At 38.4% G+C, this 21,560-nt stretch overlaps 4 protein-coding genes across 11 annotated transcripts; 3 read left to right on the forward strand and 1 right to left on the reverse strand.

The window, feature by feature from the left end:
* Positions 1-769: 769 nt before the first annotated feature.
* Positions 770-7,972, forward strand: LOC135586150 (phosphoinositide phospholipase C 2-like). Of its 4 annotated transcripts, none has more exons than XM_065087861.1 (10): positions 770-1,107; positions 2,728-2,924; positions 3,718-3,853; positions 3,930-4,151; positions 5,143-5,229; positions 5,314-5,528; positions 5,724-5,841; positions 6,839-6,988; positions 7,077-7,163; positions 7,464-7,972. In XM_065087861.1, the coding sequence occupies exons 1-10, from the start codon at positions 814-816 to the stop codon at positions 7,761-7,763; spliced, it is 1,806 nt and encodes a 601-aa protein (XP_064943933.1). In that variant the 5' UTR covers positions 770-813; the 3' UTR covers positions 7,764-7,972. The 4 variants fall into 4 exon arrangements, with proteins under 4 accessions (XP_064943933.1, XP_064943934.1, XP_064943936.1 ...); XM_065087862.1 differs by having other exon boundaries at positions 5,149-5,229; XM_065087864.1 differs by lacking the exon at positions 770-1,107 and adding an exon at positions 2,048-2,499.
* Positions 7,973-8,396: 424 nt separating this feature from the next.
* Positions 8,397-9,459, reverse strand: LOC103969942 (lipid phosphate phosphatase gamma-like). Its single transcript, XM_065087865.1, has 2 exons — positions 8,806-9,459; positions 8,397-8,727 (listed from the first exon to the last, which is right to left on the reverse strand). The coding sequence occupies exons 1-2, from the start codon at positions 9,406-9,408 to the stop codon at positions 8,521-8,523; spliced, it is 810 nt and encodes a 269-aa protein (XP_064943937.1). The 5' UTR covers positions 9,409-9,459; the 3' UTR covers positions 8,397-8,520.
* A 3,643-nt stretch (positions 9,460-13,102) lies between these two features.
* LOC135596106 (phosphoinositide phospholipase C 2-like) lies at positions 13,103-20,202 on the forward strand. 5 transcript variants are annotated; one of them, XM_065087867.1, is made up of 11 exons: positions 13,103-13,551; positions 13,714-13,993; positions 15,202-15,398; positions 16,194-16,329; positions 16,406-16,621; positions 17,468-17,554; positions 17,639-17,853; positions 18,049-18,166; positions 19,164-19,313; positions 19,402-19,488; positions 19,789-20,202. In XM_065087867.1, the coding sequence occupies exons 1-11, from the start codon at positions 13,538-13,540 to the stop codon at positions 20,086-20,088; spliced, it is 1,800 nt and encodes a 599-aa protein (XP_064943939.1). In that variant the 5' UTR covers positions 13,103-13,537; the 3' UTR covers positions 20,089-20,202. The 5 variants fall into 5 exon arrangements, with proteins under 5 accessions (XP_064943939.1, XP_064943938.1, XP_064943942.1 ...); XM_065087866.1 differs by lacking the exon at positions 13,103-13,551 and having other exon boundaries at positions 13,608-13,993; XM_065087870.1 differs by lacking the exons at positions 13,103-13,551; positions 13,714-13,993 and adding an exon at positions 14,550-14,820.
* Positions 20,203-20,552: 350 nt separating this feature from the next.
* On the forward strand, positions 20,553-21,507 carry LOC103969015 (rhodanese-like domain-containing protein 10). Its single transcript, XM_009382410.3, has 2 exons — positions 20,553-21,043; positions 21,120-21,507. Exons 1-2 carry the CDS (start codon positions 20,604-20,606, stop codon positions 21,319-21,321), a joined length of 642 nt encoding a protein of 213 aa, XP_009380685.1. The 5' UTR covers positions 20,553-20,603; the 3' UTR covers positions 21,322-21,507.
* Positions 21,508-21,560: the final 53 nt, after the last annotated feature.

A 21,560-nucleotide genomic window follows, 5' to 3' on the forward strand; every position in this document is an offset into this window, starting at 1 on the left:
ACCTCAAAGTAGTCCAATGGTCCAAGTACGAGTTATTTCTTTTGGGACCTCCCAACCCTACTCTACACCTTTGTACTAATTAGTCCAATGCACAAGCGAAAACGTTGACCCAGGTAGATCCCATTCGAACCATAAACATCCCCTCTCTCAAGCATGCACCGATTCATTCCAATGCGAAGAGAAACACTTGATGCATATTTGTTTCGGGGTTGAAGAGATGTGATCGATACAAGAAGCAAAGGTCGCAGGTTCTTCTCTGCGGATCAAGCAAACCCTAGCACAAGGATATATGAGTTATTCCCTTTCAGCTTGCTTCGCATGAAACCTAGGCATCTTGTCACAGCTTTGCCAACTGGGAGAAGCATGATGTCGAGAGTACAGAGATTGTAGGAAAGAGAGCATTGTTTGCAGAACGCATTGCATGCCCTAATGCATGCCTCAAGCAGTGCAACTTTTGGGGACACTTGCAGAGAGTAAGTGCAAGAGAACGTATATCGCATGGGTCCCCATGAACCAAAGTGGCAAAGATATGACAAGACGTGGTTGCCAAGGAAGAGAAAGGCATCATCTCTGAGGAAGCTGCATCATCCTAAAGCTTGCATGCAAGCCAATGCAGTAGAAAGTTGAGTGGGAAGGCCCACCTCTCTCTCTCTCTCTCTCTCTCTCTCTCTCTCTCTCTCTCTGTATATGTAAATCTATCTATCTACCTATATATATATATATATATATATATATATATATGTGTGTGTGTGTGTGTGTGTGTGTGTGTCTTTCCCTTCATACGACATATTGCCAACCTATCAGCAAACAAAGATGACCACTTACAGAGTGTGCTTCTTCTTCCGGCGCCATTACCGAGCGGCGTCGGGCGAGGCGCCGGAGGCGATACAAGAGGTGTTCGGGCAGTACTCGGAGGGAGGGGTGATGCGGGAGCAGGAGCTCCGGCGCTTCATGAAGGAGGTGCAGGGGGAATCTGGAGCCGGCGTCAACGATGCCATCAAGGAGTCCAAGTACCTCAAAGAGTTGCAGAAGAAAGGGCTTTCCGTTGACGAATTCTACCGCTACCTCTTCTCCGACGACAACGCCGCTCACCCCTCTTCTCCCGGGGTATGTGATGTGTGTTCTTTATTCTCTCTGCTATGGTCTCCTTCCTTCTACAGATACTTTCTTTTTTATGACGATGATGATGAAATATGTATTTTGTGACGATGAACACGAAATTTAGCGGAATACTTTATATATATATATATATATATATATATATATATATATATATATATATATGATTTTTCATATATTTTTTTAGTTTTTTTTCCCAAATAGCATCTATGTTTTTATTTTTTCTTCGTAACTTAATTTCTATAATCTTAAAAATATCCTTCCTCCTCATACATTTTCTAACTTTTTTTAATTTTTACTTATTGACCTCGTTATCTTTTTATCATTGGTATCGTCCATCCTTCTTCACCTAATAAGAAAAATGATAAAAGTGATAGACGAGAAAAAAATGAGCAATGTTAACAAGACAAAAGTGATAATTAAGGAGAAAAAAAAAGAATATTTTTTAGATTAAAAACCTAAGAAAAATACTTAAAAAATATATGAAAATTAAAGATTAATTTGCATCAACTTCCGGTATGAGTCAATGACTCAGCTCATAGATTAGCAAACTAGGATGGCGAGAACAGCTATTGTGCCTTTTGGAAAGATCAGTTGATAGGCACGTCATGCCTTTAATTTTATTTTCTAAGTATTTTAATCTTTAATAAAAAGAACACTTCAGTTAATTTTATATATTTATCCCGAAATGTTGTGTTTGTTAATTGTTAGTGTAAGGATTCTGAAATTTTAATTGAAATTAATGCTTCATGGAATTGGTCAGTTCATGCTTTAAGATTCCAACTCTCTTTTGATTATTTTCTAATCATTGATGATCCATTACGCAACATAAAAATATATGCACACTTATAAGAATAAATATGTCATTTTGTTCTTTAAGAAGGATATATATATATATATATATATATATATATATATTCCAAGGGAGCAGGGCCACCCACGGAAGGAGGCCTGTTGTGATCGCCTCGTTCCGTGGCGAACGCGGCCACCGCTGCCTCCTCCCTTGCCACACCGGGGTGGCCCTGCTCCCCATTCCCCAAGCTCGTCAGTTCCCGCTTCTTCTGCGGGTGAGGGAGCCCTCAGGGCTGGACAGGGTTTTCCGGAGCGATGGACCACGCAATGCAATGTTTGAATGCGGAAGGCAGGCGTGCGGTCGAGGCCGCCAATCGGCCACTTGGTTCGTTCAAGAAGCTAAAATTCCTGAAAAGAATCAGGACAATCGAACGCGTCATTAGTTTGTTCTAATTTACGCTTGATTTAGAAGTCTTTGTCATGGAACGAACTTTTACATCGCTAAAAATGTCAGAAGAAGGAATAATCTGCATCAGTACACATGATTAAATCGTCTGTTGCAAGCTGCATTGTATGCCTACATCGAAGGTTATGATTGTAGAGTTTAGCTTATGATTGATGTTCGGCTAAATCAGTGGCAAAATGTTGCACACCAAATGCTTGTTTATTTGCTCGTGAGAGCTTTTTTATATACAACTTCTTCAACGACAAGCTTTATGAGATCAGATGTCAATTCTTAGTTGCTTTTAAGACCAGATTCCTCTGAGATTTGTAGATTGATAGGTAGTCTGATAATGTGATTCATTTTTCTTTCAGGTCTACCAGGACATGACTGCCCCGCTCTCCCATTATTTCATATATACGGGCCATAATTCGTATTTAACAGGTAACCAACTCTGTAGCGATAGCAGTGATGTTCCAATCATAAAGGCTTTGCGAAGAGGGGTGAGAGTAATCGAATTGGATCTGTGGCCGAATAAAAGAAACAATAATGTGAAGGTTCTTCATGGGAGGTACTTGAACTGCACCTTTATAGTCAAACTGCAATATGACATTGGCTCATGCGATGTTGAGTGTATAATTGTATTAAAAAATTTGTGTCTTGCATGAGTGAAACAATCATAAAACTTTGCAAGGTTTAAGTAATATAATCACATGAAGTAAGTTTCGCTATTACTGAAAAAGCTAGACAAGTAGTGGTATGTGTTGGTATGCTATCATGAAGCATCCACAAGAGAGAACATTCTCCTCTTTTTTTCTCTGCTACTGTTGACATTTGTGCCAGTTTCCTAGATGGAAGCATTAGATCTAGGCCTACATCATTACATAACCTTTCTGATGTGAGAAACTTGTGAAATATCTACCCTTTGATCATGTCAACAGAACTACATCCGAGGCATCTGCTCAATGAAAACAGAAGACCTGGATATAGAGTGATAGATATATGCAGACTTTTTCTTATGTAGATATGTATATATATGCAAGGGATAAACTCTCCTGAGTGGCCCAAGGCCGGGGTCTAGATTTCCGCATATATGTCAAGTGAGAACCGGAGACAATAAAAGGAAAAAAAAAACTCTCAAGTGATCTTGCAATGAAAAATTTTATATATTTCTTGAAATTTAGCTTACAAATTTTGCTTTTCAAAGGCACCTTATAGCTGATTCAAGAATTTTTATATCTGCAGCATTCATCAGTTCATCATCTGTTATACTTGTTGTCTAGAGGCATAAATAATATGATCTTGGTGATTTATGGATGTTTTTCAAGAATTGTACTTGTAAAACTTTTTACTTATAACTGTAGGACACTGACTCATCCCGTCAAATTTATTAAATGCTTGAGATCCATTAAGGAATATGCCTTTAAATCATCTCCATACCCAGTCATAATTACTCTTGAAGATCATTTAACTCCAAATCTTCAAGCAAAAGCAGCTAAGGTAGAATATTATTTCTCTCAACACTGCATGCTGTACTTCTAAATTATATGACCTGATCATTGTATTTCGCTTCTAGATGTTAACTGAAACTTTTGGAAAAATACTGTATACTCCAATGTTGGAATCTCCAGAAGTATTTCCTTCACCGGAAGAGTTAAAGATGAGGATTATGATTTCCACTAAACCACCAAAAGAGTACCCTGAATCCAAGACAAAGATGACATCACTGGCAACGACAACAAGCCACAAAGTCCCAACTATTTGTGGTCGGCTGTTTTATCCCATCACCAAGTTTTTTGTAAGGCAATGTCTCTAGTTAAACTAAGAATATTCAATTTTTTTTATTGTTTCTAGTAAAGTTTTCTTAAGTGTTCCTTTATCTGTATTTGCAATAGCAATTCTAGTTGTCTCGCATTGTCTCATTATATTATCTATCAGTAGATTTTAGATGATTCTCTTTCATAGCTTTGTACATTATCTTTAGAATTCTATCATCTAGTTTTAGTAAAACTATCTTTGTCTTTGTTTAATTGATATCTCCTAAATCATGTTTTTGAAACCATTGATTAGTCAAACTTTTGTTAGATATAATTTTACAATATCTATGAGCAATTGTATCTTTCTAGTGAGAAAAAAATAACTATAGTTATATCTGCTCTTGAGAGTAATTGAATATTCAATTCTATTTTAGAGGTGAGGATAAACAATTGTGAAATTACGAGTTTATTTGATGTAGGAAATTTTAAAATTATATCATCCATTTCTTTTCTCTCTCCATTTCCAAAACCCTCATGCGCTCCTTTAAATTTTCAAAATTTTCTCCCTATATAACCATATTTCAGTTGCCTCTGATGATAAGTTTTTGAATAAAAGATATACCTTAAATACTCCATCTAAATTTTTCTAAAATTCTCTCTTGGTTTGGTCATGTAATCCAACTGAAAAGGCAGAAGTAATTTTAACATTTAGAATCTCTTCTCCTAAAACAAAATTTAATTTTATGCCCAATTTTTTTCATCTTTACAATATCAACCTTGACATCCTTATCTACAAATATACCTACTTTGTTTCTATATTTGACCTTATGTGTGTACTAATTTTTATATATTTTATTACCCGTCTTCGTAGATTTCCCCTTACCTACTTAGTTTCCTATAAACAAATTATATTATTTCTTCATTTATCATCATATCCGTTAATGCTAACCCCTCCTCTGAAAGTGTTCTTATATTACATATTGCTAGCTTAATCCTGTGGTCTTGAACTAATTTCTTTACCTTAATACCAAGATCAAGGAAAAAGAGCATGAAGGGCAAAAAGCAGATGAAGAAGCATCGAGTGAAGAAGCTTCGGATCATGAAGCCATAACTAATGATGTCAGTACCAATTTCTTTGTTTCCTTCTTGGTAGTTTCTGCAGTGTGAAATTCAAATATGCATCTTATTCACTGACAAATTCAGCATGAACTAAATGAACATTATCAAGAAGAAGATCCTGAGGAGGGCAATGGAAAACCACCAATCGAATACAAGCGTCTAATAGCAATCGCAGCAAAGAAATTGCAGGGTGACTTAACCGAGGCACTGAAGATTGATCCTCATAAAGTTACACGTCTTAGCCTAAGTGAACAAGCACTTGAGAAAGCTGCATCATCCCATGGAACTGAACTTATTAGGTATTGTAGAAGCAGGTCTTTCTTGGTTTATTTCATATGTTTCTTACTGCTTATTTGTGTCATCATGTTTGATTCTGCAATTGAATCTCTCCTCTCTGATGAATGTCTTTCGTTGTTTCTCATTGGATTGATTTTGTGTTTATGGGCCTAACGTAAAAGAGGTAAGACTAGGAAGCTGATTGATGATGTTTCCAGGTTCACTCAAAGAAACTTGTTAAGGATATTCCCAAAGGGCACACGTATTACTTCTTCTAATTACAAACCGTTGCTTGGTTGGATGCATGGAGCACAGATGGTTGCACTAAACATGCAGGTATTTGTTTTGCTTCTATTGTACTTAGGATCATAATTTACCCCTACAGGTAGGTTCATTCTGGGACGCTTACATAGTAGATGCTAGATAAAGAATGTCAGAGCTGGAGCTGATTCTAATTTACTATATCAGGATGGAAACCTTATACTTATCCTGCAGTATTTAGCATTATTGAGAAATTTTAATGGTTCTTTTAGATACAGTAGTTCTGCAAGACATCCCTTATTTCTTTTAGCGTTCCCTTATGTTATAATTGCATTTATGGTTTTCTTTGAATCTTATTTTTCTTGTAGAGATTGTCCCAGAAATATGCAAAGTTAGATGTGCTGAATCATTTTCCGGAAATATTTGCCATAATCTCATGTTCTGTGTTCTGTTCATCGTACAGTTGGCTTTCCGTTGACTTTTTAGCAAACATATCTACCGCTTTTCATTCTTCAGACTCTTTTGATGTGAAGTCTGTGATCTCTGTCAGACTTAATGCTGTGGAAGGGGCACCTGCAAGTTGGTTATAGATTCTATCCATTTAACTTTCTTGGGGTTACAAATTATCTATCATGCACATTACAGAGCACTCTAATCCATTCAATCCTTATTTATGTAGCTAGGCCTTCAAAGATAACTAATTTTCTGTTGGCTTTAGCTGTAATTAGAAGTCTTGAAGATTCTTCTGCTTTCATCCATCATCTACACATTTCTTGGAACATGAAGTAGGATGATTGTATATGTTTGTGAAGTTTATTCAAGGCTATTATATATATTTTTTGTAGGTTGGTTATACTGGCATATAGAGTATTTTGTTAGTCTAAAACTAGGTTGTTTTGCCAGATTGCTTTTGTGTACGAGTTTGTTCCAATAAAATTCTCCACTGGCTTGTCCAAATTATATCACAAACTAATAGTTGACGTTGAATACCCGCAATATATCACAAACTAATAGCTGATAGAAGAATTTATTCAATTTTTATTCCATCATGGATATGAATATTTCACCACAGGGATATGGGCAACCACTCTGGTTGTTGCATGGTATGTTCAAAGCGAATGGAGGGTGCGGATATGTGAAGAAGCCAGATATACTGTTGAATGATAATCCAGATCAACTCTTTGATCCTAAAGCTACATTGCTACCGATGAAAACATTGAAGGTGAATTTTGACCATATTCTGCTTTTATATCTCAACAGTTATTTTACCTTTGTGACATTCATATTAACATGATGCTATTTAATATCAGGTGACGGTATACACCGGGGACGGGTGGCGCTTTGATTACCATAAATCACATTTCGATACATGTTCACCACCAGATTTTTATGCAAGGGTAAGATTAAGGAAATAACATGATTTTTGTGCCAATGTATCAGTAGTATGGGTAAGTTCAATCCTTTCAAGGAAGAATACATATGATGTGGTTATTTTCATGCTACTAGATTTCATCATTAACCTTCACGCTATTGATGAATTGATTCAATCCTTAAGCATTAGTTGTGTCATGTTCATGGAAAGCATATTTCTTATAGCCTAATTCAGACAGTTTGCTTTTGCACTTGCAAGTAGAAGATAGAATATCAATGTATCTTCATGTCAGTTATGAACTTGAGGCATGTTATGGATGAAACAGGTGGGCATAGCTGGAGTCCCAGTTGATACAACAATGGAGAAAACACAAACAATCAAGGATTGTTGGACGCCGGTTTGGGATGCAGACTTTGAGTTCAAGTTGACTGTTCCAGAACTTGCTTTGCTTTGCATCGAAGTTTTCGAGCACGATGTGTCGGACCAGGATGACTTTGCTGGCCAGACTTGTCTGCCAGTGTGGGAATTAAGGACCGGGATCCGCTCTGTTAGTCTTTGCGACCGCAAGGGTCGGACCCTAAAATCTGTGAAGCTGCTAATGCGCTTTGATTTCATTTTCCATTGAAGTCTGTATCCAATTTTATGATAAATCGTGTGATCTCCATATATAAAGCTGAAGCATGTCTCGCCGCTATAAAACAACATAAAACTTTGGATTAATACATCCTCTTGTTCTTTCTGTTCTTGCAACTACATATTGACTTTGCTCTGTAAGGTCATATTGCTGTTTCTGTAAAAATAACAAATCCAAATTATCTTCCAATGTTCATGTTTTGTGGTTGCACAAAAGTAAATATCTTTACATATTCTTTGATTTGATTTTATCATGCAATGAAATCATATACTCATATTGTGCTTTTGTTGTATATAGTCTTTATTGTTTGTGTTCTGCCTTGGAGAGATATAAAAACTATTCTCAAGCATATGCTAGAGATGTAGGCAAGAGTTTCCTTATTCTTAAGATACAAAGGATGTTTTGTATGAGTACTCCACTATTGGATATCAGACTTATAAATCTCGAAGTTTCAAATCTAACATAATTGATCATTGGGAGTGACAAACAACCTTACAAGGGTAATTGAGTATCGATAGGGGATCATCCTATCGAGATTAGGGTTTCTTTAATTACATTATAGGTATACCCTTGTAACTTTTAGTAATTCTGTTTTAATCCTTTTGGTTGGAGAACGAAGAGTCATTGTCACAACCCAATGATATAAGTCTAAACACTTTCAAGAGTAAGAACAAGAAAGTATCTAAATGACTACCAAAGATAATTAAAAGATTAGGAACAAAGAATCCAGCAATGTACAGGGGTTCGTTCAATCCTTGGCTGGTTTCTTCCTGGCAGCCCTTGCATTGTCGTACTCGAACTTGAGCACGTTCGGGATGTGCGTCGAGTCCTTGATGTACAGGAATCTCCCGATCGCGCTCTCCTCCACTGCCGGAAAGAAGTCCACCAGCATCGTGTTCACGATCCAGTACCACCCGGCCCCGAGCAGCAGCCCCAGCGTCGATCCCGCGAGCACCTGACCGATAAATCAAATCATTCCCCTTATCACACAAAAGATTGAATCCTTGGCTGATCCGAGAGATGCGGGTGCCACCTGGGGGACGGTGTGGTAGCCGAGGTAGACGCGCGAGTAGAGGGTGAGGAAGGCGGAAGCCCACGGGAGGAGGGAGATGATGCGTCTAGAGCTAGGGGAGGAGACGCCGACGCCGTTGATGAGGCAGAGGAGGGAAAAGTAGGTCGAAAAGAAGAACATGAACTGCGAGTGGCTGGAGGGCCAACCGTGGGAGTCGCAGACCTCGAGGACGGCGCACATCGACGAGGGGCGGGACTGGTGGATGGAGGATTTGATGAGCTCGTTGATGACCTGGGAGATAATGAGGCCGAGGGCGAAGCAGAGGCCCTGCAGCTCCCGCCGGAAGATGAAGTGGGAGATGAACCCACCAAAGCTGATGAAGACCGGGATCAGGGACACCCACGCCAGGAAGTGGCCCAGGGAGTCGCCCCGCGGGTACCGGACGTGGGTCAATGTAACCGCCTTCAGCGCCGCGGCCGGTGCGTCCTCCATTTCCCCAGTGGCGACGGTACGAGAGCGAGGTACTGGATCCGCGGGCGGCGGGCGGCAAGCGGCGGCCGAGGGCGGAACGAAGGAAGGAAGGTGTTCGACCTTTTGATCGTGGATGCGTCGAATAATTCTCATAAAAAAAATATCAAGTTCGCCATCAACTTGCTCGTTCGTCTTCTTGGATCTACTCACCGCCAGTTACAGGAAGTCAAGTTTCAAAAAGCCCGCAAGCGTCAGATTGTAATGACAGACCATCATGATTGATATGATCGACATGTTGGAAGTCCACCGGAGGGTATACATAGAAAATTGTTGATATTTGAAATGATAAATGTGTCATATCAAAAATAACGAAGTCACCGAAGTAAGAATAAGCAAGTTGAGGATGGACTAACGTTGCGTTAGAAACGTATTTATATTTTAATATATAATTAAAGGAAAATATTTGAGTGACTGTACCATTATAAAATATTTAAAGTATTTCATAAATAATAAATAAAAATTATATTTTAATATGTATTAAATGTAAGTATTATTTGGCAAATTTATATTTCAAAAGTTCTGATAAATTTACTTTTCTAATGTTTTAATAATTATTTAAAAATAATAAATATTTTTATTTAAATTAATTAGTAAATAAATAAATAATAAATGAATGTATGCATATAATCTTATAAAAAATTTTATATGACTGAAACATATAATAAAGAATAAATATAATAATATAAATAAATATAATTTAAAAGTAAGTAAATAAAATTTTACTTTATAAATTAGAAATCATCTTGAATTCTCACTAAATCATTCTTGTAATCTTGTAAAATTTGATGATATTATAGTATATTTTAATAATTTAATGCTATCATGAGATAATATCGGTATTTGATTTTTTTAATATAATATTCAGGTCAAATATAATTTAAAAAGTTATTAAATATTAATTTATAATTAAAATATGCATTAATCCTAATTCAAAAGTGTACCTAAACACGCCTCGGATGTAAGTGTCCGTGGAGCTGCCTTAACCTAGACGGGTAAGTTAACCGATAAATAATCGGAACGAGCAATCGCTGTTAGAATCTGTGCTTTAAATATCATGCCACCTGTATAGTTACATGTAATACACAGTAATATCCGCACACTCCTTTAATAATAATTTTATTGTATTCATCGTATAATACCGTATGATTTTATATTACTCTGGGCCCCGCCGCGCTTCATGCTACATGGAGTTCTGTTAGCCGCAACAAGTTTCCCGTTACGCCATAACGTGTGCGCCTCGATCACCGTCCACGTTCACTTTGATCCTGACGAATGCCTTTTGTCGGTAGCGTCGCCGTCGCGATCCCTCCGGTGGTTTTTAACGTAGCTGTCTGCGACTAGCCCCAACCCATCTTAGTCGCCGAAACCGAAGGTCGGAGCTCTCCTATCTAGATGGAGGCAAGGAACACAGTTTTTCTCCACTGGATCTGGCCTTCGTCTCTTAGATAAGCCACGTGGACATGTGGCCATATTTATTGGACCGAGTTATGTGTTCCCTGCCCTAGAGCAGATAGGAAATCACATGTGAGGAATAATTAAACAAAGCAGTATTGCATATCCATATCATTATTCCTCCGACGGAGACGCCCACGATGCGGGTAGGGCGGTCGTTCGGACGGTTAACACGCGGCCAATTCCCGACGCTACCTAGTCTCTCTTTCTCTCCGTTCCCGACCACAATATTCTTCTCCAAACCCCCGAAGAAAGCCCAAGTCAGGTTGGTGACATGGAGAGCTACAAGTGCTGCCTCTGCTTCACGAGGTGGAGTGAGGCGCAACCGCCAGGCGGACGTGAGGGCCGCCTTTGATGCCCGCTCTGATGGCGGGACGAACATGACCGTTGACGTTGAGCGGGTCAAGAGAATGCCCTCGATCTTCAACTTTTGTTACTATAATATTATATCTGATTTTACGATGTGTATCTTTTGATACTATCTTAAAAAGATCTTTATATGATTTGTAATTACACTGTCTTTTAGATCCAAAATTACTATCAATCTGCAAAGAGAACTAGACTCTCCTTTTCATTTCTTCCTATTCTTTCACATAACCAATTATTAATGGTTCAGGGAAGTTAAAAGAGAAACTGTAATCTCTCAATTGTGTTGTCTATGAGATGCATAGCATACCCCATCCAGCCCGTGATCTTGTATATTTATAGGTGAGAGTAAAGGGTCTAAGATAAATTATTATAAAAGTTTATTGATCAAGGGTATTCCTTAACGAATCCTATTATAATATGGACTTCTTCTATATTAGCATATAATCGAATTAGTTCTATTATATATTTTATCCAATTATAAAGAATTATAAAATCTAACAGCTTTTCCATCATAAGCACTTCAAACCCGTATTCATATATGACTTTCATCACTACCTCTTTTCTAAAGAGCTCAACCCTCCCCTCATATCTCGAGTACCTTCCTTTTCGCTGGACGATCCTTGGGTGCTTTTCGGACCCTAATAAATTTTGGACACGCTGTTAGATAAACAAATTTGTCTCTTTTAGTTATCTTGGAAAATATTTTCTCGTGTTATTAGGTGTTTGATTGATTGTCTAAAAGATGAATTAATTCATCATATGTTTTTGTCATGGTTTAGTTTCTACTTGACAATAGGAACTCTCAGGAATCAGGTCGATCACAATGTGACGTGTGTATAGATTAAGCTTGCTTAGCCACATTATGCTTTGTCAAAAATATTTTGAATTGTAATCTTTTGTGTGAACGTCAGTTGATCCGATCGAGAAAACGACCTTTTTCTCTCATGTCATTTTCTCTTTAATCAGAATCTGGCACACTTACGTCATGGGAAAAGAAAGTAAAAGAGGGAAAATTCACTGGCACACTGTAAATGACACTGAAAAGAGGGAAAAAATAAGCTACAGGAATCCAAGTTAGTACATTAAATAACATTTTTATACGAAGCAGGTAATTAGCGGTTATGATGTATGAAGCCAACTAAGTAGTTTTCATATGTATGTCAAGAACTGTATAATATATTTCTCTCATATATGAGCATGAAACATGCAGTTTTTTCTTGGCTAGATATGTAGTTGCACTAATGATACTATGTGTGAGGACAAAAGGATACGATATTGATTGGTCGATACAAAGAAGTAAAAGGTAACATTTCATGTTTCATAATTTGTCTCGGGCGAGGGTTACAAAGAGTGTTGATTTGCTATCTATATTAACACCAATTATAAAGACTAAAATGTGGCATTTCAGTCTCCACCATCTCTGTCAACTTTTTACCCTCCATTTTCCAATCCTCTACTAAATGGATGTGTGAGACAGAATCTATTCATTCATGTTCTAACAACTAGCAAAGTTTGCACTAATCACGGCACAGAATTCCCGATGCCTGTCCAGCAGAAAAATACAAGAGGAAAGTTATTAGAACATGTTGTTGCCCCCTTACTTGTCCTACGCCCTTAGTGCTCGTCGTCTTCAACATCACGTACGTCCATTTCCACCGTAATATTCGCCTCACTTTCATGCATTCCATGCAGTCTACGAGATTGCAAAGTGTGTGTCCTACTGTACGCGAAATAGCCCTTCATTGAAGAGAACTATCCAAAGCGATAAGATCGACGTCAAAGTAGTCCAATGGTCCGTCCAAGTACGTGTTATTCCTTTTGCATAATGTCTTTTGGGACCTCCCAACCCTACTCTACACCTTTGTACTAATTAGTCCAATGCAAAAGCAAAAACGTTGACCCAGGTAGATCCCATTCGAACCATTAACATCCCCTCTCTCAAGCATGCGCCGATTCATTCCCATGCGAAGAGAAACACTCGATGCATATTTGCTTCGGGTTTGAAGAGATGTGATCGATACAAGAAGCAAAGGTCGCAGGTTCTTCTCTGCGGATCAAGCAAACCCTAGCACAAGGATATATGAGTTATGCCCTTTCAGCTTGCTTCGCATGAAACCTAGGCACCTTGTCACAGCTTTGCCAACTGGGAGAAGCATGATGTCGAGAGAACAGAGAATGTAGGAAAGAGAGCATTGTTTGCAGAACGCCTTGCATGCCCTAATGCATGCCTCGAGCGGTGCATCTTTTGGGGACACTTGCAGAGAGCAAGTGCAAAGGAACGTATATCTCATGGGTCCCCATGAATGAAAGTGGCAAAGATATGACAAGACCTGGTTGCCAAGGGAGAGAAAGGCATCATCTCTGAGGAAGCTGCATCATCCTCAAGCTTGCATGCAAGCCAATGTGTAGTAGAAAGTTGAGTGGGAAGGCCCATCTCTCTCTCTCTTTCTCTCGCTCTCTTTCTCTCTATGCATATGTAAATCTATCTATCTACCTATATATATATGTCTTTCCCTTTCCCTTCATACGACATATTGCCAACCTATCAGCAAACAAAGATAACATGACCACTTACAGAGTGTGCTTCTTCTTCCGGCGCCAGTACCGAGCGGCGTCGGGCCAGACGCCGGAGGCGATACAAGAGGTGTTCGGGCAGTACTCGGAGGGAGGGGTGATGCGGGAGCAGGAGCTCCGGCGGTTCATGAAGGAGGTACAGGGGGAAGCTCGAGCCGGCGTCAACGATGCCATCAAGGAGTCCAAGTACCTCAAAGAGTTGCAGAAGAAAGGGCTTTCCGTTGACGAATTCTACCACTACCTCTTCTCCGACGACAACGCCGCTCACCCCTCTTCTCCCGGGGTATGTGATGTGTGTTCTTTATATTCTCTGCTGTGGTCTCCATCCTTCTACAGATAGATACTTTCTTTTTTATGACGATGATGATGAAATATGTGCTTTGTGATGATGAACACGAAATTTAGCGGAATACTATATATATATATATATATATGATTTTTCATAAAAAAAATTTATTTTTTTTCCGAAATAGCATCTAAGTTTTTATTTTTTCTAAGTATACAACATTTTATTTTAATTTTATTTTCTAAGTATTTTAATCTTTAATAAAAAGAACACTTCAGTTAATTTTATATATTTATCCCGAAATGTTGTGTTTGTTAATTGTTAGTGTAAAGATTCTGAAATTTTAATGAAATTAATGCTTCATGGAATTGGTCAGTTCATGCTTTAAGATTCCAACTCTCTTTTGATTCCAACTCTCTTTTGATTATTTTCTAATCATTGATGATCCATTACGCAACATAATAACATATGTACACTTATAACAATACATATGCCGTTTTGTACTTAAAGAAGGATATATAAGGATATATATATATATATATATATATTCCAAGGTAGCAGGGCCACCCACGGAAGGAGGCCTGTTGTGATCGCCTCCTTCCGTGGCGAACGCGGGCACCGCTGCCTCCTCCCTTGCCACGCCGGGATGGCCCTGCTCCCCATGGTGAGGGAGCCCTCAGGGCTGGACAGGGTTTTCCGGAGCGATGGACCGGGCATTGGAATGTTTGAATGCGGAAGGCAGGCGTGCGGTCGAGGCCGCCAATCGGCCACTTGGTTCGTTCAAGAAGCTAAAATTCCTGAAATGAATCAGGACAATCTAACGGGTCATTAGTTTCTTCTAATTTACGCTTGATTTAGAGGTCTTCGTCATGAATCGAACTTTTACATCGCTAATAATGTCAGAAGAAGGAAAAGTCTGCTTCAGTATACATGATTAAATATTCTGTTGCAAGCTGCATTCTATGCCTACATCGAAGGTTATGATTGTTGAGTTTAGCTTGTGATTGATTTTCGGCTAAATCAGTGGCAAAATGTTGCACACCAAATGCTTGTTTATTTGCTCGTGAGAGCTTTTTTTTATACAACTTCTTCAATGACAAGCTTTATGAGATCAGATGTCAATTCTTAGTTGCTTTTAAGACCAGTTTCCTCTGAGATTTGTAGATTGATAGGTAGTCTGATAATGTGATTCATTTTTCTTTCAGGTCTACCAGGACATGACTGCCCCGCTCTCCCATTATTTCATATATACGGGCCATAACTCATATTTAACAGGTAACCAACTCAGTAGCGATTGCAGTGATGTTCCAATCATAAAGGCTTTGCGGAGTGGGGTGAGAGTAATCGAATTGGATCTGTGGCCGAATGAAACAAACAATAATGTGAATGTTCTTCATGGGAGGTACTTGAACTGCACCTGTATCGTCAACCTGTAATATGACATTGGCTCATGGGATGTTGAGTGTATAATTGTAATAAACAATTTTTGTATTGCATGAGTGAAACAATCATAAGACTTTGCAAGGTTTAAGTAATATAATCACATGAAGTAAGTTTGGCTATTACTGAAAAAGCTAGACAAGTAGTTGTATGTGTTGGTATGCTATCATGAAGCATCCACAAGAGAGAACATTCTCCTCTTTTTTTCTCTGTTACTGTTGACATTTGTGCCAGTTTCCTAGATGGAAGCATTAGATATAGGCCTACATCATTACATAACCTTTCTGATGTGAGAAACTTGTGAAATATCTACCCTTTGATCATGTCAACAGAACTACATCCTAGGCATCGGCTCAAAGAAAAAAGAAGACCTGATATAGAGTGATAGATATATGCTGACTTTTTCTTATGTACATATGTATGTATATGCAAGAGATAAACTCTCCTGAGTGGCCCAAGGCCGGGGTATAGATTTCCTCATATATGTCAAGTGAGAATCGGAGAGAATAAAAGGAAAAAAAAAACCCTCAAGCGATCTTGCAATGAAAAAATTTATATATTTCTTGAAATTTAGCTTACAAATTTTGCTTTTCAATGGTACTTATAGCTGATTCAAGAATTTTTATATCTGCAGCATTCATCAGTTCATCATCTGTTATACTTGTTGTCTGGAGGCATAAATAATATGATCTTGGTGATTTATGGATGTTTTTCAAGAATTGTACTTGTAAAACTTTCTACTTATTTATTACTGTAGGACACTGACTTCTCCTGTCAAACTTATTAAATGCTTGAGATCCATTAAGGAACATGCCTTTGAAGCATCTCCATACCCAGTCATAATTACTCTTGAAGATCATTTAACTCCAAATCTTCAAGCTAAAGCAGCTAAGGTAGAATATTATTTCTCTCAACACTGCATGCTTTACTTCTAAATTATACGACCTGATCATTGTATTTCGCTTCTAGATGTTAACTAAAACTTTTGGAAACATACTGTATACTCCAACGTTGGAATCTCTAGAAGTATTTCCTTCACCGGAAGAATTAAAGATGAGGATTATGATTTCCACTAAACCACCAAAAGAGTACCTTGAATCCAAGACAACGATGACATCACCGACAACAAGCCACAAAGTCCCAACTATTTGTGATCGGCTGTTTTATCCCATCACCAAGCTTTTTGTAAGGCAATGTCTCTAGTTAAACGAAGAATATTCAATTTTTTTTTATTGTTTCTAGTAAAGTTTTCTTAAGTCTTCCTTTATCTCTATTTGCAATAGAAATTCCACAGTTGTATCACATTGTCTCATTGTATTATCTATCAATAGATTTTAGATGATTCTCTTTCATAGCTTTGTACATTACCTTTAGAATTCTATCATCTAGTTTTAGTAAAACTATCTTTGTCTTTGTTTAATTGATATCTCCTAAATTCTGTTTTTGAAACCATTAATCTGTATTGATTAGTCAAACTTTTGTTAGATATAATTTTACAATCTCTATGAGTAACTGTATCTTTCTAGTGAGAAAAAAATAACTTTAGTTATATCTGCTCTTGAGAGTAATTGAATATTCAATTCTATTTTAGATGTGAGGATAAACAATTGTGAAATTACGAGTACATTAGATGTAGAAAATTTTTCTAAAATTCTCTCTTGGTTTGGTCATGTAATCCAACTGAAAAGGCAGAAGTAATTCTGACATTTAGAATCTCTTCTCCTAAAACAAAATTTAATTTTATGCTCAATTTTTTTCATCTTTACAATATCATCCTTGACATTCTTATCTACAAATATACCTACTTTGTTTCTATATTTGAACTTACGTGTGTCCAAATTTTTATATATTGTATTACCGATCTTCCTAGATTTCCCCTTACCTACTTAGTTTCCTATAAATGAATTATATTATTTCTTCATTTATCATCATATCCGCTAATTCTAACCCCTCCTCTGAAAGTGTTCTTATATTACATGTTGCTAACTTAATCCTGTGGTCTTTAACTAATTTCTTTACCTTAATATCAAGATCAAGGAAAAAGAGCATGAAGGGCAAAAAGTAGATGAAGAAGAATGGAGTGAAGAAGTTTCGGACCATGAAGCCATAACTAATGATGTCAGTACCAATTTCTTTGTTTCCTTCTTGGTAGTTTCTGCGATGTGAAATTCAATTATGCATCTTATTCGCTGACAAATTCAGCATGAACTAAATGAACATTATCAAGAAGAAGATCCTGAGGAGGGCAATGGAAAACCACCAATTGAATACAAGCGTCTAATAGCGATCGCAGCAAAGAAAATGCAGGGTGACTTAACCGAGGCACTGAAGATTGATCCTCATAAAGTTACACGTCTTAGCCTAAGTGAACTAGCACTTGAGAAAGCTGCATCATCCCATGGAACTGAACTTATTAGGTATTTTAGAAGCAGGTCTTTCTTGGTGTATTTCATATGTTTCTTACTGCTTATTTGTGTCGTCATGTTTGATTCTGCAATTGAATCTCTCCTCTCTGATGAGTTTCTTGTGTTGTTTCGCATTGGATTGATTTTGTGTTTATGGGCTTAACGTAAAAGAGGTAAGACTAGGAAGCTGATTGATTATGTTTCCAGGTTCACTCAAAGAAACTTGTTAAGGATATTCCCAAAGGGCACACGTGTTACTTCTTCTAATTACAAACCATTGCTTGGTTGGATGCATGGAGCACAGATGGTTGCACTAAACATGCAGGTACTTGCTTTGCTTCTATTGTACTTAGGATCATAATTTACCCCTACAGGTAGGTTCATTCTGGGACGCTTACATAGTAGCTGTTAGATAAAGAATGTCAGAGCTGGAGCTGATTGTAATTTACTATATCAGAATGCAAACCTTATACTTATCCTGCAGTGCTTAGCATTATTGAGAAATTTTAATGGCTCTTTTAGATACAGTAGTTCTGCAAGACATCCCTTATTTCTTTTAGTGTTCCCGCATGTTATAATTGCATTTATTGTATTCTTTGAATCGTATTTTACTTGCAGAGATTGTCCCAAAAATATGCTAAGTTATATGTGCAGAATCATTTTCTGGAAATATTTGCCCCAATCTTGTGTTCTGTATTCTGTTCATCATACAGTTGGCTTTCCGATGACCTTTTAGCATACATATCTACCGCTCTTCTTTCTTCAGACCCTTTTGATGTGAAATCTGTGATCTCTGTCAGACTTAATGCTGTGGAAGGGGCACCTGCAAGTTGGTTATAGATTCTATCCATTTAACTTCCTTGGGGTTACAAATTATCTATCATGCACATTATTGAGCACTCTAATCCATTCAATCCTTATTTATATAGCTGGGCCTTCGTAGACAAATAATTTTCTGTTGGCTTTAGCTGTAATTCGAAGTCTCGAAGATTCACCTGCTTTTATCCATCGTCTACACATTTCTTGGAACATGAAGTAGGATGATCATATATGTTTGTGAAGTTTATTCAAGGCTATTATATATATTTTTTGTAGGTTGGTTATACTAGCATATAGAGTATTTTGCTAATCTAAAACTAGGTTGTTTTGCCAGATTGCTTTGGTGTACGAGTTTGTTCCAATAAAATTCGCCACTGGCTTGCCCAAATTATATCACAAACTAATAGTTGACGTTGAATTCCTGCAATATATCACAAACTAATAGCTGATAGAAGAATTTATTCAATTTTTATTTCATCATGGATATGAATATTGCACCACAGGGATATGGGAAATCACTCTGGTTGGTGCATGGTATGTTCAAAGCAAATGGAGGGTGCGGATATGTGAAGAAGCCAGATATACTGTTGAATGATAATCCAGATCAACTCTATGATCCTAAAGCTACATTGCTACCGATGAAAACATTGAAGGTGAATTTTGACCATATTCTGCTTTTATATCTCAACAGTTATTTTACCTTTGTGACGTTCATATTAACATGATGCCATTTAACATCAGGTGACGGTATACACCGGGGACGGGTGGCGCTTTGATTACCATAAATCACATTTTGATACATTTTCACCACCAGATTTTTATGCAAGGGTAAGATTAAGGAAATAACATGATTTTTGTGCCAATATATCAGTAGTATGGGTAAGATCAATCCTTTCAAGGAAGAATACATATGATATGGTTATTTTCATGCTACTAGATTTCATCATTAACCTTTGCGCTATTGATGAATTGATTCGATCATTAAGCATTAGTTGTGCCGTGTTCATGGAAAGCATATTTCTTATAGCCTAATTCAGACAGTTTGCTTTTGCACTTGCAAGTAGAAGATAGAATATCAATGTATCTTCATGTCAGTTATGAACTTGAGGCATGTTATGGATGAAACAGGTGGGCATAGCTGGAGTGCCAGTTGATACAACAATGAAGCAAACAAAAATAATCGAGGATTGTTGGACGCCCGTTTGGGATGAAGAGTTCGAGTTCAAGTTGACTGTTCCAGAACTTGCTTTGCTTCGCATCGAAGTTTTCGAGCACGATGTGTCGGACCAGGATGACTTTGCTGGCCAGACTTGTTTGCCGGTGTGGGAATTAAGGACTGGGATCCGCTCTGTTAGTCTGTGCGACGTCAAGGGTCAGGCCCTAAAATCTGTGAAGCTGCTAATGCGCTTTGATTTCATTTTCCATTGAAGTCTGTATCCAATTTTATGATAAATCGTGTGATTTCCATATATAAAGCTGAAGCATGTCTCGTTGCTGTAAAACAACATAAAACTTTGGATTAATACATCCTCTTGTTCTTTCTGTTCTTGCAACTACATATTGACTTTGCTCTGTAAGGTCATATTGCTGTTTCTGTAAAAATAACAAATCCAAATTATCTTCCAATGTTCATGTTTTGTGGTTGCACAAAAGAAAAAATGTCTTTACATATTCTTTGATTTGATTTTATCATACAATGAAATCATATACTCATATTGTGCTTTTGTTGTATTTAGTCTTTATTGTTTGTGTTATGCAGCCGCACATATAGAACCTAAATCGCTTAATATTAGATATATATATACAAATATGTCGATATTTTAAGCTATTATGACGTGGTCGCATACGTCCAAGTCGACAACCAAACACAACACGAGAGACCATTAGATAAGTCTATCCATAGCAAGAGGAGGAGAAAGAAGAACACAGCAGCAGCAGCAGCCATGGCCGCCGGTGCCGCGCACGTCGCCACCGCCAAGCTGCGACGCGCAACCTTCATGGCGAGCACTCCACCACCAGCGCAAGGCCGGGCATACCCCTCCGGCGGCCAGCTGGAGCTCATCCGCTCCGGTGTCGTCCGCGCCATCCCGCCCAAGGACGCCGCGGCCGCTCTGCGGACCGAAGACTTCCGCCTCCTGGACGTCAGGCCGGCGTGGGAGTACGAGAAGGCCCGCGTCGGGGGGTCGCTTCATGTCCCCTTCTTCGTGGCGGACACCGACCCCACCCCCGTCACGCTGCTGAAGAAGTGGGTGCACTTCGGCTACATCGGGCTGTGGACGGGTCAGCATCTCACCACCATCAACGAGCAGTTCCTCCCTCAGGTGGAAGAGCTGGTGCCCGACAAGGAGGACAAGCTCCTCGTGGCCTGCGGTGAAGGACTCAGGTAAACGAAAGCTCCACAGCCTCTGTGTCAAAGCTCCGCTCTCATCTGTGCTGATACCTTTCTTTCTTGACTCGAGGTCGATGATTGCGGTGAGGGCACTGCACAATGGAGGGTACAAGAACTTGGGGTGGCTGGCCGGAGGATTCAACAGGTCCGGCGACGGTGATTTCTCCGAAGTGCAGGGAACATCTAAGCTGCAGTACGCCACTGTCGGGGGAGCGTCGTATCTCTTCCTGCAGTTGCTTCTGTTGCTGAAGGTGATCGGCAAGGAGAACTGAGGCAGCCGAGTTCATGCTCACTTCTCCACTGGGAGGTGACTTGTACTTGTTTTGGAATCATGTGGCTTCTGAACGCTCCATTGATGAATGAGTTGGTGCTCATCAAAGAGCCATTTCTTGAGAAACACTAACTGTTTACGCTTATCCTTGAAAACTATGGTATAGTATTCTGGTGATTAACAGATAGTATATATCTTTCTAGAAATGAATTTTATATGATTATATTATACCCTTTAGAT

Source organism: Musa acuminata, chromosome BXJ1-10 (genome assembly GCF_036884655.1).
Source record: "Musa acuminata AAA Group cultivar baxijiao chromosome BXJ1-10, Cavendish_Baxijiao_AAA, whole genome shotgun sequence".
Taxonomy (NCBI): Eukaryota; Viridiplantae; Streptophyta; class Magnoliopsida; order Zingiberales; family Musaceae; genus Musa; species Musa acuminata.